The sequence below is a fragment of the Mustela putorius genome, unplaced genomic scaffold (assembly GCF_011764305.1).
Source record: "Mustela putorius furo isolate JIRA1106 unplaced genomic scaffold, ASM1176430v1.1 tig00000827_pilon_pilon_pilon, whole genome shotgun sequence".
Taxonomy (NCBI): Eukaryota; Metazoa; Chordata; class Mammalia; order Carnivora; family Mustelidae; genus Mustela; species Mustela putorius.
The window spans coordinates 152,560-170,060 of record NW_025421489.1 but is presented as its reverse complement, the minus strand read 5'-3'; the positions used below and the strand labels follow the sequence as shown (position 1 = coordinate 170,060).

The window sequence follows — 17,501 nt, the reverse complement described above, 5'->3', positions numbered from 1 at the left end:
TCTTGTTTCATTGATTCTTCTCCTACCCACTTAAGCCCCCATGTTGCATCACCACTTCCTCATATCAGGGAGATCATATGATAGTTGTCTTTCTCTGCTTGACTTATTTCGCTAAGCATGATACGCTCTAGTTCCATCCATGTTGTCGCAAATGGCAAGATTTTGTTTCTTTTGATGGCTGCATAGTATTCCATTGTGTATACATACCACATCTTCTTGATCCATTCATCTGTTGATGGACATCTAGGTTCTTTCCATAGTTTGGCTATTGTGGACATTGCTGCTATAAACATTTGGGTGCACGTGCCCCTTCGGATCACTAGGTTTGTATCTTTAGGGTAAATACCCAGTAGTGCAATTGCTGGGTCATAGGGCAGTTCTATTTTCAACATTTTGAGGAACCTCCATACTGTTTTCCAGAGTGGTTGCACCAGCTTGCACTCCCACCAAAAGTGTAGGAGTGTCCCCCTTTCTCCGCATCCTCGCCAGCATCTGTCATTTCCTGACTTGTTGATTTTAGCCATTCTGACTGGTGAGAGGTGATATCTCATTGTGGTTTTGATTTGTATTTTCCTGATGCTGAGTGATATGGAGCACTTTTTCATGTGTCTGTTGGCCATCTGGATGTCTTCTTTGCAGAAATGTCTATTCATGTCCTCTGCCCATTTCTTGATTGGATTATTTGTTCATTGGGTGCTGAGTTTGCTAAGTTCTTTATAGATTTTGGACACTAGTCCTTTATCTGATATGTCGTTTGCAAATATCTTCTCCCATTCTGTCAGTTGTCTTTTGATTTTGTTAACTGTTTCCTTTGCTGTGGAAAAGCTTTTGATCTTGATGAAATCCCAATAGTTCATTTTTGCCCTTGCTTCCCTTGCCTTTGGCGATGTTCCTAGGAAGATGTTGCTGGGGCTGAGGTCGAAGAGGTTGCTGCCTGTGTTCTCCTCAAGGATTTGGATGGATTCCTTTCTCACATTGAGGTCCTTCCTCCATTTTGAGTCTATTTTCGTGTGTGGTGTAAGGAAATGGTCCAATTTCATTTTTCTGCATGTGGCTGTCCAATTTTCCAAACACCATTTGTTGAAGAGGCTGTCTTTTTTCCAGTGGACATTCTTTCCTGCTTTGTTGAAGATTAGTCGAGAATAGAGTTGAGGGTCTATTTCTGGACTCTCTATTCTGCTCCATTGATCTATGTGTCTGTTTTTGTGCCAGTATCATACTGTCTTGATGATGACAGCTTTGTAAGAGAGCTTGAAGTCTGGAATCGTGATGCCACCAACTTTGGCTTTCCTTTTCAATATTCCTTTGGCTATTCGAGGTCTTTTCTGATTCCATATAAATTTTAGGATTATTTGCTCTATTCCTTAGAAAAAAATGGATGGGATTTTGATAGGGATTGCATTAAATGTGTAGATTCCTTGAGGTAGCATAGACTTTTTCAAATATTTGTTCTTCCAATCCATGAGCATGGAATATTTTTCCATTTCTTTGTGTCTTCCTCAATTGCTTTCATGAGTACTTTATAGTTTTCTGAGTATAGATTCTTTGCCTCTTTGGTTGGGTTTATTTATAGGTATCTTATGGTTTGGGTGCAATTATAAATGGAATTGACAAAATTTAGCAATTTTCAAAAAATTCCATTTTAGAAAAGGAATGTTTTCTTGAGAGTATTTGGATACTTCTTGAAGATAAATATCAGTGGTTTTAGATTAATGTAAAATATGAAGTAATAGAAAAAGCACATAAAATGTCACCACTTTGGACCAAAAAGAATCAAACTGTAAAATAAAAAACATATAGAAAATATTGTGGACCCACTTGAGTAATAAATGCAGCTATTAAATTAAGCTCTAGTATTTTCAAGGATAGGTGAATCAATTTATAAAACCTGATATGTTGGGGCACCTGGGTGGCTCAGTAGGTTAAGTGACTGCCTTCAGCTCAGGTCATGATCCTGGAGCCCCAGGATCGAGTCGCACATTGGGCTCCCATTTCCATGAGGGAGATTCTCCCTCTGACATTCTCCCCTCTCATGCTCTTTCTTCTCACTCTCAAATAAAAGTAATTAAAAATATTTTTTTAAAAAGCCTGTTTTTTTTCCCTCTAATAGGGGTAGCTTTTATAAATGTACATATAATTTCTAAATACTTAAGTATAAAGTATTTCAAGATGAAATTCAGAAAACAAAATGTTTTCTGAATGTTTTCAGTTGTGCTTAGGCTAGTAACAGTTTAGGTCATCATTTGAAGATTTATAAGTCATGTCTGGCAACTCTGCATTTCTTTATTTTTCACAAAGTTATTTAAATTTAATAAGTTTTGTGATGTGTCCCACTGGGATTTTAATGATCTATTTAATAGGAATTTTGGTTTTCCTTTAGAAAAAGTAAGTTAATTTGTAGTTACAGTGATATAAATATTTTAAGGTCAAGTTCAGGAGAGTTGTTTTTTTTTTTCTCTTGGAATATGAGTCATTTGTGAAGAGTTGTTTCAGAATTTCAATATTGTGTTTATCTACGTAGCTGTGGATCCAAAAATTGTAGCTTGAGGTACTGTTGGCTTTTCTGGAGCAGAGTTGGAGAATCTTATGAACCAGTCTGCATTCAAGTCAGCTCTTGATGGAAAAGAAATGGTTTCCAAGAAGGAACTAGAGTTTTCCAAAGATAAAATTCTAATGGATAGGTTTTTTTCTCTTTCATTTTCCCTGTCTTACACTGTTCATTATGTTAGAGAATAAATTCTTTTTAAGAAAAATGTTATAAGAAAGAAAGGAATAGGAGCAAGAAAATACTCAAAAGTAGCCACACAACTGGGCCTCTTGCAGAACAAATACAGTTTATATGATTATACAGTTTGGGGGCAGGGGGTACCCATGTGTTTACTCTTGTCTGGTATAGCTGATAAAAGAATAATTGTACCAATAAAAGAAAAATTTTGCTAATTTTCAGTATTTGATTTTAAATCTTGAATGAACTTCAGAACAATTTCGTTGTGACACTTCTTGTTAAAACGTATTTTCTGGAAATAGGATTAAACTTCCTGGTTGATAGTAAGGAGTAAGAGGACAGCTCTTACAAATTTGGTTGTCAGTTGGCAACTTATTTTGGTTTAAAATAACTTATTAATGGTATTGAAGTCATGTCACTCTAAGAATTACTTAAAGGCAAGTTGGTTTCATTCATCTAAATATACTTTCCTAATGGGATAATTTTATTCAACTAAATTTTTATCCTTAGGGCCTGAACGTAGAAGCATGGAAATTGACAATAAAAACAAAACCATCTCAGCGTATCATGAATCCGGTCATGCTATTATTGCATATTACACTAAGGACGCAATGCCTATCAACAAAGCTACAATCATGCCAAGAGGGCCAACACCTGGACATGTATCTATTTTTTTTTCTTTTCCTTCAAATAACACTCTCCAAAAGCTGTAGGAAACTGTTGAGGAAAATAATTAAAAAGAAAATTCAACTAAGTTCTAATTTGGCTGATAAATTTATTTTTTAACATTCTGAACCATTGTGAGATCAGAGATACTCATGAACTTATATGCTAATAAAGAATACTAATAATTCAAATATTATATATCTACATGATGAAATTTAAGTCTTGAATGACAACAAAGTATCATTCTTAAATAGGTCACTGCTTTTTTTCCCTCTGCAAAGAAGCTAGGTTAGTGGTTCCATAATCTTTCTAAGATTTTTCTCACTGAGTACAAGTTTCATTTTCTTATCTTTCTAATGATAGATATTTTAAGCCATTTTCGGCGGCACCTGGGTACAAGTCCATCCTATTGCAGCATTATCCTGTTGCAGGGTTATAGAGCTATGATATGTAAAATGAACTTTTGCTTTGTAAGGAATTTTTCTCCCTTTGTATAATGCCAGTTTTGTCGTTAGTCTCCTGAGACCAACTGTACTAAATGTCTTTGAGCTGTCAGCATCATGACATTAAGTGCTATAGCAAGAGCCAGATGATAATTCTGATCATTAATGTAAATATTTCCAACTCTGTCTGGAGTTTTTCTTTTTTTTTTTCAATTGTCCAGGTGTCCCTCTTGCCTGAGAATGACAGACGGAATGAAACTAGAGCTCAGCTGCTTGTGCAGATGGATGTTAGTATGGGAAGAAGAGGGGCTGAGGAGATTATTTTTGGAACTGACCATATCTCAACAGGTTGGCTGTAAAGAATGGCTTTAGTTCAGATTGTGCTTGCTGATATAAAAATCTTTAAAAATACTCAGTCTATATATATTTTTAAATTTTAGGTGCTTCCAGTGATTTTGATATTGCAACCAAATTGCAAAGTGGATGATTACCAGATTTGGAATGAGCGAAAAGGGAATAGCTAATTTTACCCCTCCCTCATGTATCAAATGATGATTTGCCAAGTGTCTCCTTATGAGACAGGGTTCTTTTTTTATTCTTAAGACTTTATTTTTTTTTTTTTACTGTAGAGAGTGAGTATGAGAGGGGAGATGGTCAGAGGGAGAAGCAGACTCCCAGCTGAGCAGGGAGCCCAGTGCAGGCCTTGATCCTAGGACTCCAGCACCATGACCAGAGCTGAAGTGAGTCTCGTAACCCCCTGAGCTACCTCAGGCACCTTAGGAGAGAGGGTTCTTGTTATAAACTGGTAACATTTACTTTCCCCCTGTCTCATTTTGAGTAGATTTTCACAGCTCATTCTAAACTAAATTTTTTTTTTTTTTGAGTGCTAAAGTACAGTATTCACGTTCCATTCTGGCTGCTTGGACAATAGTAGTATGTCATGAGTTAAGCAAATGATAAGATACTCTTTTTTTGTTCATATGACCTAAACTTCTGTTTGCTGATCTTGCTTACTTTGCCCTTCCCATGTATTTCACTCTCCTACATTATCACTGTAGCTTCACACAGCACTTTTAGTAACTACTTTGTGGATTTCTGGATTTAGAATAGTGGCAAAGGTTTTCTAAGAAGGTACTCAGAACCATATTTGGGATTTTAAAGTTTCTCTCTTGTTCATACTTTTTAGTCTTACACTTTCAGAAGAATGATGAAATTTCTATACTGAATTCCTTCCTTGCCCTTGATGAGGTTTCCTTAGGTATAGGATAGTACTTCCTCTGTTTACATTTATGAGTGGTTTGGGGTGATTCTGTACAATTTCTTTCTTTTCATTTGTTTTAGCTTGGAGTTATGACCTACAGTGATACTGGGAAACCAAGTCAAGAAACTCAATCTGCTATTGAACAAGAAATTAGAATCCTTCTAAGGGTAATAATTCTAGTTTTCTGTGCTTATTCGTCTGTCTAGTCATTAATGTGCCTAAATAGTTAGGTGCTACCAGAAGATAATGGTTATCCCCTATGTAGAGCTGTCACTATATATAATCAAGAGAATGAGTGCACCATTGAAGCCATGATTTGAGTATGCAGTTGGGAGCCTCTGGTCATAGACTAAATCTTTATTATACTCTGGCCATAGGCTAGGAACTGTCAATATCAGTAATTTTAAATACTCTACTTCATCTGTAAAACCATAGTGTTGTTAGAATAGGGAGGATATTTGATTATTTGAATCTTTATTAGTTTTTCACTCTGACATATATTTCATTCCACAAATATTAGTTGCTTTGTGCCTCGGTGTGTACATATGTACATATGCTGAGAAGGAAGCATAAAGATCTTTGAAAACAAAAGCCTTTTTGATTGCAGGGTCCAGTACAGAGTATGTGAGTGTCGATTCAGTGAGATGAGTGAGAGGTTCTGTGGAATCTCCTTAAGGCAGAGCAGATGCTTGGATTAGGGGAGTGAGAGGGGAAATTGAGAAAAATGAAAGCATTCAAGAGATGCTGATCTAGTGGAATCGAATGCCTTTCTGATATTTGGGTGAGAATGCAGCTAAATTAAGTAACAAAGCTGTGTTCTCGATTTCTGCCTGTTGCAGCCATCTAGTTGTGTGGCCGTTGACTGAGAAACCACTGATGATGGCCCAAGGTTGGGAACTGTGTACATTATAAGCTGAGTTTTATACATATTGAATTTGAAGTGTTTTCTTTTTTTAAGGTTTTACTTGTTTATTTGAGAGAGATCGAGAGAGCCTGAGCATAAAGTGGGGTGGGTGAGCAGAGGGAGAAGCAGATATCCCTGTTGAGCAGGGAGCCTGATGTGGGGCATGATCCCTGGACTCTGGGATCATGACCTGAGTGGAAGGCAGACACTTAACCAGCTCAGCTCCTGAATTTGAGGTGTCTTAGTGAAGATTTCATGTGGGGAGGGATACGTGCGTCTGGTGCTTATTGCAGAGGTTGGATATGTGCATTCCATTTGGATGTACATGAAGGCAGGTCTTGGAATGGAAAAGACTGAGCTAAATGGCTGAAAGTCTAGTGAACGAGAACTGGAATTAGGGTTGTAGATGGCAGAATGAAGGATGTTGAAGTCAGATGGTGTAAACTTCAAAGGAATTATGCTTTATAGAAGAGGCTCATAAAGTAATCATCTGTCAGCGGTGAGGGGAGCAATGGTCTCATCTCTTTACTCTGAAAGATCTGGGATAGGAGGAAATCAGTAGCTGTCAGTCGAGGGATTCAGAGTGTCCCCAGGAGGGCCAGGTTTTGATTAACTCAAGGAGGTAAAAGCTTTAAAGTCATTAAGTTTATGAAAAGTTTATAAGTTGGAAAGGTTTAGAAGGTGTTTCAGAAGAGGAATTCTCTCTCCCTTGCCTGAATCTTCATTCTTTGTTTTACTATTTATGTTATCTTGAGTAAATTATCTCTTCTAGTATTAGAGCATTGGAAATACTCTTTCTTTGCTCTTAATCCTTTTCTGAAATATTAAGCTTGCTAGGGCATAGGTACTCTTTCCACTAGATGGCAAACTTAAATTGTTATTAAGGAAAATGATGCTTAGCTAGTATACATTTTAGGTTCAAATGTATATGAAACTTAAAGATATAAAAGCCTTAGCATAGTATTTTTTTTCTTTAAGATTTTATTTATTTGTCAGAGAGAGTGAGGGAGAGAGAGTGAACACAGGCAGATGCAGAGGGAGAAGCAGACTCCCTGCCGAGCAAGGAGCCCGATGTGGGACTCGATCCCAGGACGCTAGGATCATGACCTGAGCCGAAGCAGCTACTCAACCAACTGAGCCACCCAGATGTCCCGCCTTAGCATAGTCTTCCATGGTACAGTGTACGGGTTTCATTCCAATGGAGTTTTTAACGTTAATACTAATTCATCCTAGGTTATTAGTTTCAATATTCCATGACATATTTATAATACTTTATATGTTCTCTTTAACTTGATATTTCACTTGACCATAACAGTTTTGTTTAGAATGTCTAAGGATGTTTATTTTTAATACTTGTGTTATTTTTATATGACGTATGCTTCTTGGTGTTGGTAAACTCATTTTACAGTGGTATAGTGGTCACTGACTGACAGGTAAGTTGTTACCAAATAAGAAGAGAAAAGTAGATATTTTCTCACCCTTTAAAGTGAATAAATTGGTGAAATCCCCCACAAGGAGAAAGGAGCAAACATGCCTTTCCTTTTAACATGTATATTGTATAGAGAAATAGATTTCTTTGTTCGCAGACCTTATTTAAAAAGCAGATCAGTTTAGTATATATTTATATATATCTTTAAGTATAGCTGCCTAAGTAGTCCTCACTTATCCATGTGATACATTTTGAGGTTAAAATAGAACGTTTACAAGTATGAAACTAATCTTTGAGAACCAAGGTTGCCTTATCTATCAATCAATTAATCAAGTAGGCTTCATGCTGGTGTTTAAAAGCTCCATGCATTAAGAGACTCTTAATCTCACAAAAAACAAACTGAGGGTTGCTCAGGGGAGGTGGGGGGATGGATGGGGTGGCTGGGTTCTGGACAATGGGGAGGGTATATGCTATGGTGAGTGCTGTGAAATGTGTAAGCCTGATGATTCACAAACCTGTACCCCTGCGGCAAATAAGACATTCTATATTAATTTTAAAAAAGAGATTCATGCTTTTATCTTTGATAAATAGAAATGAATAGAGTTCACATTTTTAAGGGATATACATTTTTTTTCTTATTTATGATTTTATCTTCTACTAAGTTTTCTGCCTCTTAGATACCTCCTTTTTTTCATTTTTCAGGACTCATAAGAACGAGCGAAACGTATCTTGAAGACTCATGCAAAAGAGCGTAGGAATCTAGCAGAAGCCTTACTAACCTATGAGTCTTTGGATGCCAAAGAGATCCAAATTGTTCTTGAGGGAAAGAAATTGAAAGTGAGATGAGAACTCTTTAAAACGGATGCATTGCCGGTTTTGCTGCAGGAATATATAAGTAGCATTTCGGTAGTTTCTTTTTGCGATGCTTTTCTCCCATTCTTGCCTTGGTATCACTCAAGAGTGTGAAACACTTTGTCTCTCTTTTGTCACATTTAATCTCATTCTGGTTATTCTCATGATAACACCTATGGTAAATTATCAACCTAGCAAATATGTTAAGAAAAATAAAGGACTATTAGGACTGGAAGAAGCTTATTTGAGAAATGTTAATCAGTTATTCAGTTGAAAATAAGTAATGATTTTATGGTTGGTTCCTCTACTAGATGTGAATAAAAACTGTGCCTTTTGCTCTTGGGAAGTACTTTTACTTGGCAAGGTAAAATTATCGAAGGATTATCTTTGGTTTTAGATAGTACCATTTATCTTTGATGAAGAAATGCTGCTGTTTGGCTCAAGTGAAGTATATCTCTCTATAGGTCAGTGGAAACTTCATTAAAATGCACTTAATTATTGTGCTCCCGATTGTCTACATATAAAATAGTTCTGTTTCTGTCTATCTAAGAGAGAATTGTAAATGTAAAGATTTAATCAGAATTTAAAACCTGATGACAACCTTTTTAGAAATGCAGCTTGCATTTTCATGGTCTTTTTGTTTGTTTGTTTTAAACACTATCATTCTTACTAATGAAATTTATTTCAGAGCAGCAAATATTTTGTTAAATAAAAAGTGAGTCACTTCAAAATCTGAATAACTATATAAGTATGCTTAGTATTAAATGAAAGATTAACCCCAAATCTCAATCCTTTCAAAGTGAATTTTGAATTACCCTCCTGGTTATGGAAATTCATATTTGCTTTTCATTCAGATTTTGTGAATATGAACATGTTGTTACAGGATTTACATATGACTTTATTTAATTGAAGAGAATTATTTTAGAGCTCATTGTATTGGCCTTACAACCAGATTATATTCTTGAAGTGATTTTATTAAAATTACCTACAGTTTTCTAATAACTTTTAAGCTGTATATGGTCTTCATTGAAGAAGTTGATAGAGGTAGTTTGCTATACCGTATCTTGCCTCTCTCTCTCTCTCTCTTTTTTTTTTTTTTTTTGGTAGCTTTAAATCTTGATCTAATTTCAAACTTGATCTAAATTCCAAACTTTGGTCCAGATTCATTATCCCATTTTTTAATTGGCCACTTCCCTTTCCCCTTTCTCTCCTCTTTCATCCTTCCCTGTCCCTCTCTCCTTCCTTCCTTCTCCCTGTGTGTATACATGTCTTTGTGTGGATGCAGGTTTTTATTTTTCCTAGACAGACTTCTCGGGTAGAAATTGCTGGGTCATGTAGTAAGTTTCTGTTTACCTTTTTACGGACCTGATGAAATGCATCATTCTCCGTATCTTCTACAGCATATTCTTAGAGTCATTTTGATTAAAATGTCATTCTTAGAGAGTCATTCTGGTGTGAATGAAATAATATCTCATGGATTAACATACGGTTATCTACACTAGTGATATCCTCTCCTGTTTTATTGGCCGTGTGTATATTTTCTTTGGAGAAACATCCATTCAGAGCACCCTCACTGTCCCTTTTGGGTTGTCTTTTTTTTTTTTTAATATTATAAACATATATTTTTATCCCCAGGGGTACAGGTCTGTGAATCACCAGGTTTACACACTTCACAGCACTCACCAAAACACATACCTTTTGGGTTGTCTTATTATGTGGTGTGAGAGATCATATATTCTGAACACAAGTTCTTTATCAATCTTGCTTTTTTTTAATCCAATTGACAATCTCTGTTGAGTGGAGTGTTTAGTTAATTCAGATTTAGTTTTGATATACTTGTTTCTACACTTCCCATTTTGCTTTTTCTTTCCTGTTTTTCTCATATCTCAAGAGATCCTTCTGTTCGTCCTTTTTTGAGTTACGTCTTAGTGATTGATCTAGGTATGACTGTGTGCATCTTGTCAGTCTACTCTAATTCTGGTCAAATGTAGGAACTTTGTTTCAGTAGATCTCATTTTCTTCTCTGTGCTCCTAGTGCCATATGTTATATCTGTGCATGTTACAGCAGCTCAACAATACAGTGACATAACTAGTGCTTTATAGACTCTTATTTCCACAGTCTTTTTCTGGAAATGTCATTTATTTTTGCCTTTGTTTTTTTAAGAATAGTTTTACTGGATATAGAATACATGGTTGCCTTTTTAAAATCTTTAATCATTTAGATTATGTTATTCCATAGACTCCTAGCTTCCATTATTTTTTTTTTATTTTGATTTATGTTATCCCATAGACTCCTAGCTCCCCTTATTTTTTTGTAAGAAGTCAGCTGTTAATCATAATTTTGGTCTCCTTTTGTGATAGATTGGTTTTTTTCTCTTGCAGATTTCAAGGTTTTGTTTTTGTTTACTTATCCTTGATTTTAGCAGTTTGAACCCATGATATGTTTAGGTGTGGATGTGCTTTTCTATTTCCTAGTTCGGATTTACTGGGCTTCAAGGATCTGCAAATTAGATTTTCATCAAATTTAAGCAATTTTTGGCAATTACTTCTTCCAATATATTAATCCTTTTCTGTCTTCCTTCTGGGGGTCTCCTTACATGTGTGTTGGTACACTTATCGTTGATCTGGTCTCTGGCTTTGTTCATTTTATTCATTGTTTTTTTCCTCCCTCTCTGCTTGAGATTAATTTCTGATTCTTCAATTCACTGATTCTTCTGTCATCTCAAATCAGTTGAATTTTCGATTGCAGGTGCTGTATTTTTCAGCACTAAGTTCACATTCAATTCTTTACTTTGTATCTTTTTATTTTTTATTTTTTAAACATTTTTTTATTTGACAGAAAGATCCTAAGTAGGCATATAGACAGGCAGAGAGAGAGGGGGAAGCAGTCTCCCTGCGGAGCAGGAGGCCCAATGTGGGCCTCGATCCCAGGATCCTGAGATCATGACCTGAGCTGGCAGAGGCTTAACCCACTGAGCCACCCAGGCACCCCTGTATATCTTTTTATTGAGACTCTTCATGTGTTGTGTCATTTTCATCATGGTTTTCAACACTATTTCCATTAGTCTTTGACCATGTCCATGTAGCTGCTTTTCAATCTTTTAAATCTTTGCTGAATCTACCATCTGGAAATACTTAGATGGGTTTCTCCTTAATGCTTTTTGTAGTAAGGGTCACCTTTCTTGTCTTTTTATAATCTTGTTAAATTTCAGGTGATGTAGCAATTAGGGGTTCTGATTTCCACCCAGGGGGGTTGTCTTGTTTTGCTTAATAACTTGCCTCCAGTAAATTTATGAAGTCTGTCTCTCCTGCAGTCTGCAGCCATTGATGTCTCTGTTCATTTCTTAAATTTTTAAGTCTTGCTTCCTACATACATGTTGCTGCTGTGTCTGCATCCTTTCACATTTAGCCAAAGATTGGGCAGATGTTGTGTGCAGACCCCGTTATTCATGCTTTCTCTCTCCTCTGCTGATGGATCTGTGTGGGCTTCTAAGTCCATTCAACATTTGGGTCATTTTCAAGGCTGCCTGGTTTTTTGCTTTCTAACAAGCTTTTTGCTTCTTTGCGTGTATGCGCATGGCTTGGCAACCATGGGTATGTGGGTGGCTTGAACCAGCTTCAGGTTCAACTGCAAGCCCTGGGTAAACCTGGAGCTTCTGTGGAGTGCTTATCACATTGAGATGGCTCTCTGACCTCTCAGAGCTTACAGTTGAGTATCTTGCTACTCTTACCTTGTTTTCCCCCAACAGCATTGCAACCTCAGGCTAGAGAACCCTGTCTGCTTAGCATGGAGGCCACCTCTTAGACTCACTCTGTCTCAGGTCAGGCAAGTCCATTCTCTAAGTGACAGGTTTCTGGCATGGGAACTGAGAGCACAGCACAGACTCACACAACTCTAATCAAACTTCAGTAATTTTCATGAATAAACACTTAGTTTGTTATAGGTGTTCAGAGTCTTTAAAATATTATTATCCAGATTTATAGCCCCGGAGCGGCGAGCTGAGCGGAGGCCGGGCCGCCCCTAGCCGTGAGCCGAGCGGAGGCCGGGCCGCCCCAAGCCGCGAGCCAAGCGGAGGCGGGCCGCCCCCTAGCGGCGAGCCGAGCGGAGGCCCCGCCCCTAGCGGCGAGCCGAGCGGAGGCCCCGAGCGGCGAGCCGAGCGGAGGCCCCGCCGCCCCTAGCGGCGAGCCGAGCGGAGGCCCCGCCGCCCCTAGCGGCGAGCCGAGCGGAGGCCCCGCCGCCCCTAGCGGCGATGCGAGCGGAGGCCCCGCCGCCCCTAGCGGCGAGCCGAGCGGAGGCCCCGCGAGCCGAGCCGAGCGGAGGCCCCGCCGCCCCCCGCGAGCCGGAGGCGAGCGGAGGCCCGGAGCCCTGCCACAATGTGATCTGAGAGGCTTGGGCCTCGCACATGCGCTTTGGGCACCTTTAGGCGCTGCCCTTTATGCGCAGGCGCAGGCACGCGGGATTCAGAGGTGCGCAAGCGCATTTGTGCTTGGCGTCATGGTTACGGTTGTTAGGGGCTCCAAGATTCCTAACTGTTGCTCGGTACCTTTGGCTTATCTCTAGCACTGGTGCTGGTGTCTAGAAGCGGCGAAGAGACGAGCGGAAAGTGGAGTGTTGGTTAAGCCTCTAGGCTTTGCAATGAAGAAGTTTTTTGGTTTCCGGACTGCGAAGGTGCGTTCAACCCCGACCTTAGACATGGAGCTGATGAATGACTTGAGGGCATCGGTTCACAAGGAGGAAGTCACGGAGACCCAGCCCCGGTATAACATCCGCGTGAAAGAGAGCTCAAAAAGATCCACAAAGTTGCTGTCATGGACAACATATTCAAAATGCAGCGGTTGCTACTGCGTGGGAAGAACGTGAATAAAAGAGACAAGAGGAAAAGGTAATAGGCATTAAGGGCCTGCTTAGCCAGAGGGAGTTATTTTGTGTTTATGTAGTGAACTTAGACTGACCCCGCCCCTCCCAGAGGAAATTACTTGCAAAGGCTAGATACAGGGGCAGGTCAGGCCAGGTGAAGAAATCCAATCAGTAGGGTGCGCATATATCTACTCAGGTAAATTGAAATTCAGTTGGCCATCCATATATCTACTAGGGTAAATTGAAATTCAGTTGGCCATCCGTATATTACTAGGGTAAATTGAAATTCAATTGGTCACACATAGAAAGCCCGGGCAGTTTTCTCTGTGTGTTGCAGACCTAGCATGATTGTTCAGTTTTCTCTGTGTATCACAGTCTCATTGGTCACCTGTGTATAGCCCGGCTAAACGATCTCTAGAAAAGTCTGTCAGGCTGGGAGGGGTCTTCTCTTTGCAAGAGAGACAGCCCTGAGCGGTCAGTTTGATTGTCGATGCTTGGCGCGAAATAAATCTTTGCTTGACCTTCGTTTTATATCAGTCTTGTTCCTTTGATTACGGAATTGTCCGGGAACAAACGACGAGCACTGAGCCAGCATCAGAATTTCTGGGAAAAGCCTCTGGAGGCAAGATCACGGGATCCTGTCTATCTGGTTGTGGAGCTCCAGGGTATGGCCCACCCGGGAGAAGCTGGAGCAGCCATGCTCCCCAGGGCTAGGGTGGATGCGGGGATGCCCCTTCCCTCCACAGGTAGGTCGCCAGGGGGTTTGTGTCCCCATAGGCAGCCAGGGGTTTTGAGTCCCCCTAGGTGTCCAGGGGCTTCAAGTCCCCCTAGAAAATCCCCACCTGTGTCAGGACCACAGGCCTGCAGTTGTCTTTGTCTTGTTTTGTTGTTGTTGTTGCAGTAGCAGAAATATCTGCTATTTATTTATTTCTAATGGTATTAAATACTAATATTGATAATTGGTAATTCTTGATTTTCATATGATCTATAAATCTAAATATCTAATAAAATGAAAAAATAATTTCATTTATTATTGAATATAATGTATATGAAAATATGTCATATATAAATATATATTTATGTATAAGATATATAAAATATATATTATTTCATATATAAAATATATATAAAATACATAGTGTACACAAATAAAACTGTTCCTGTTTATTTGAATCCTGAGCTTCCTTTGGCTTAAAGTTTCTTGAAAATCAGATTGTAGATTTACTTAAAAAGAATTCTTCGTTATTTTAGTCCTCTTTTCCCATAGTGCTTTCAAGAACTAAAATTTATTTAAATGCCAACCATGTGACTAGAACTGCAGTAGAGCTGTTGTATGTATATACCATTATTTCATTTAACGTAAGGCACATTGATTGTGTGATGCCCCACCATATTGTATACCAATAAGAAATCTTAAAAAATTCTGCCAATTATAGTTGTAAGGCATTTTGAATGATAAATCACATTCCAGTGTCAGAGATACTAAAAGGTGACAAAATGAGCCTCCTAGGATCATTGATATATAGTATTCTTGTGAATATTTAATATTTAAAACATACCTGAGAAATAGGCATAATTGTATCACTTTACCTAATGGGAGTGTTGTCTTTGTACAATAGTAGCAATAGTAACAGTCATAATAATAATATGAAACAAACTTTGCATAGATCCTCATTTAAGCATGGTGATGAGGTCTTGTGAGATAACTATCCTTTACTTTACTTTATTTTTATTAGTTTTTAGTAATCTCTGTAGCCAACGTGAGGCTTGAATTCATGACCCTTGAGGCCAAGAGTCACATGACGTTCAAACTGAGCAAGGCATGGAACATGAGATAACTGTTTTTATCTCCATTATTTTGATGAGGAAATTGAGGATAAGGCTGAGCCATAACTATTAAGTTTAAATCCTATTAAACCCAGGTTGAGCTGAATCCTGAGGTCAAGCTCTACCTCGTCAGATAGCCTGCTCTTTTATTAGTATGGTGAATGGTCACTAATAAATATTGTACTTTCTTCAAAAGTAAATGAAATCTTTGTTTTTGAGTCAAAGGCATAAGATGCTACTTAAAGTTTACAATTACATGAATTAATTTGCATGTTTTGAAATCGTGCACTATAATTTCCTAAAACATTCTTTCACTTTCATAGGACGCCTCTCCATCTGGCCTGTACCATCGGCCATGCCGACATGGTAGATTTTCTTGTAGAGAGGAAATGCAAGCTTGACCTCTATGATGGAGACTGTAGGACTCCTCTAATGAAGGTGTGTGGTAGCAGCTGTGTCTGCCTGAGATGGATTTGATTTAATTACTTAGTATGAAAATCTATTGCAATTAAGTGTAACTAATTGTTTGTAGCATGCTTGCTTTAAATTCCCAGAATTTACACTCTGTTTCTTGGGATACTACTGACAGGCTGTACAATACCAGGAAGAGGCATGTGTAGCTATTCTTTTAGAACATGGTGCTAATCCACATCTTACGGATAAGTTTGGCAATACTGCCCTCCACTATGCTGTTGCTGGTGAGAACACATCAATAGTAGAGAAGCTGATTTTATTCCATGCAAATCTTGAAGCAAGAAACAAGGTACGTCAACATTATTTATAAAGTATTTGAAATTTTAAAACATATATATATATATAAATTTTTTTATCTACAAAACATTTATTTACATATTTATTCCTATATGTAATACATAATAAATACTGAATTCTATACATCAAGTCCTGTACCAGGGAAACAATTCCAAAGCCAGGGCAGGGAGAACTAGAGAACTATGAAGGCCACGGAAAGGGCAGAGTTCTGTTTCCCAGCTGCCCTTCCACCCCAGGAGGAGAATCTTCCCATTAGTGCTTGGGAGTGGATGGTGGGCTCATAGCCCACAAAGGCTTGAAGGCCTGAGGGGAGTGAGGTGATGCTGGAGGCTGGGTGCTGTGCAGGGGCTTAGGAAACGGGTGCAGCTGGGAAGGGGTGGCAGACCATGACCCAGTGGGCTAACTTGGGTGAGTGCGAGTGGGAGGAGAAAGCAGCAGGTTGCAGGCCCCGGGCACTCCAGGTCCCAAGGTTCTGAAGATGAGAGCACGGGGATCAGGTCATGACATCCTCCAGGGGCATCTACTTGTGTTCATAGCCACTCTGCCTGCCATGTCCCGCACTGGGGTCTCCCATTTCACAGAGTAGTTCCTGCTCAGCATTGTGTAGGTCTTCAGGGCGTAGTAGTTGTGCATGGGGAGTCGAGGGGGACCGCACTCACTCATCCATTTGTTATTTCTTTGACATGTCTTACCTCCTACCACTGCCCTTAAGGAAGCACTGTTGGTTGACATAGGGTCAATTTTTCATACGTAGAAGCTCAAGCATTCCCTCAATGAAAATATTTTGAAATAACTTCATTGTCTAAGATTTCACTTTATTTTTATTTTTTTAATTTTTTTTTCTTGAGTGCACTTTTTGGAAATACAATAAATGCAATAAATGCAATAAAATAATTAGTGTATACAGTGATAAATACTGTGATAGAAGCCGAGATTCTTGGAACCGGTCAATGTTTGAAGTAAGATTTGGAGAATGACTACAGTTAATCTGTTGAAGAGGTAGAGGAGGACTATTTAACTGAATTTATTTTATTTTTTTCAAAAATATTTATTTATTTGAGAGAATGAGAGTGGGAGAGAGACGTGAGCAGAGGGGTGGGGCAGAGGGAGAAGGAGAAGCTGACTCCCCACTGAGCAGGGAGCCTGACGTGAGGCTGGATCCCAGAACCCTGGGCTCATGACCTGACCTGAAGGCAGACCCTCAGATTGAGCCACCCAGGTCCCCTGTGGAGGGCTATTGATGAAAGGGGGGGTGAGGGCTGGGGGGGGGGGTAGGGGTGGTGGCAGGGGGGTGGGGAAGATGGAGGGCTGGAGAAGGTGGGGGTTTGAGAGTACTTATATATGTGTTTAAGGTTAGAGGATTCTTTATAGGTTTTAAAATTCAGTATGGAAGTATGTAATTTTGTAAATTACAAATAGTTTTTTCACTTTTACAGGTCGAATTCACACCATTTTTACTTGCTGTAATTGAAAACAATCATGAAATGGTGGAATTGTTAATTAGAAAAAAAGCAGATGTACATGTGGTTGATAAGTTTAAAAGGTACAGTAGTTGTGTTTTTTTTTAACCGTATATTGTCCTAGGCTGGTAATAATTATGTCAGAAAGAGTAACTTAATAAGAAGAGGATTCATTTATAATTATATAGTGAAAAATGTCGACATGTCATCAGTTAGGCAGAAAGCAATTATTCTGATGGGGCAACATGAAGAACAGTATACGCAGAATTTATATTCCTTCCTATTATTGACTGATGTGATCTGTA

General features: G+C 38.8%; 1 protein-coding gene and 1 pseudogene across 7 annotated transcripts in view; both read left to right on the top strand.

Annotated features, from left to right (window-relative positions):
* LOC123393334 overlaps window positions 1-8,291 on the top strand; it is a 28,051-nt pseudogene extending 19,760 nt beyond the window's left edge.
* A 4,397-nt stretch (window positions 8,292-12,688) lies between these two features.
* LOC123393332 (ankyrin repeat domain-containing protein 26-like) overlaps window positions 12,689-17,501 on the top strand; it is a 78,900-nt gene continuing 74,087 nt past the window's right edge. For 3 of the 7 annotated variants that reach the window (XM_045084936.1, XM_045084937.1, XM_045084938.1), the window contains exons 1-4: window positions 12,691-13,163; window positions 15,289-15,403; window positions 15,555-15,728; window positions 17,173-17,279. In XM_045084936.1, the coding sequence (XP_044940871.1) occupies window positions 13,090-13,163; window positions 15,289-15,403; window positions 15,555-15,728; window positions 17,173-17,279 (470 nt within the window). In that variant the 5' untranslated portion in view covers window positions 12,691-13,089. Of the gene's footprint in view, window positions 13,164-13,675; window positions 13,885-15,288; window positions 15,404-15,554; window positions 15,729-17,172; window positions 17,280-17,501 lie in introns of those variants that run through there. The other 4 variants (XM_045084939.1, XM_045084942.1, XM_045084941.1 and 1 more) reach the window with 4 other exon arrangements.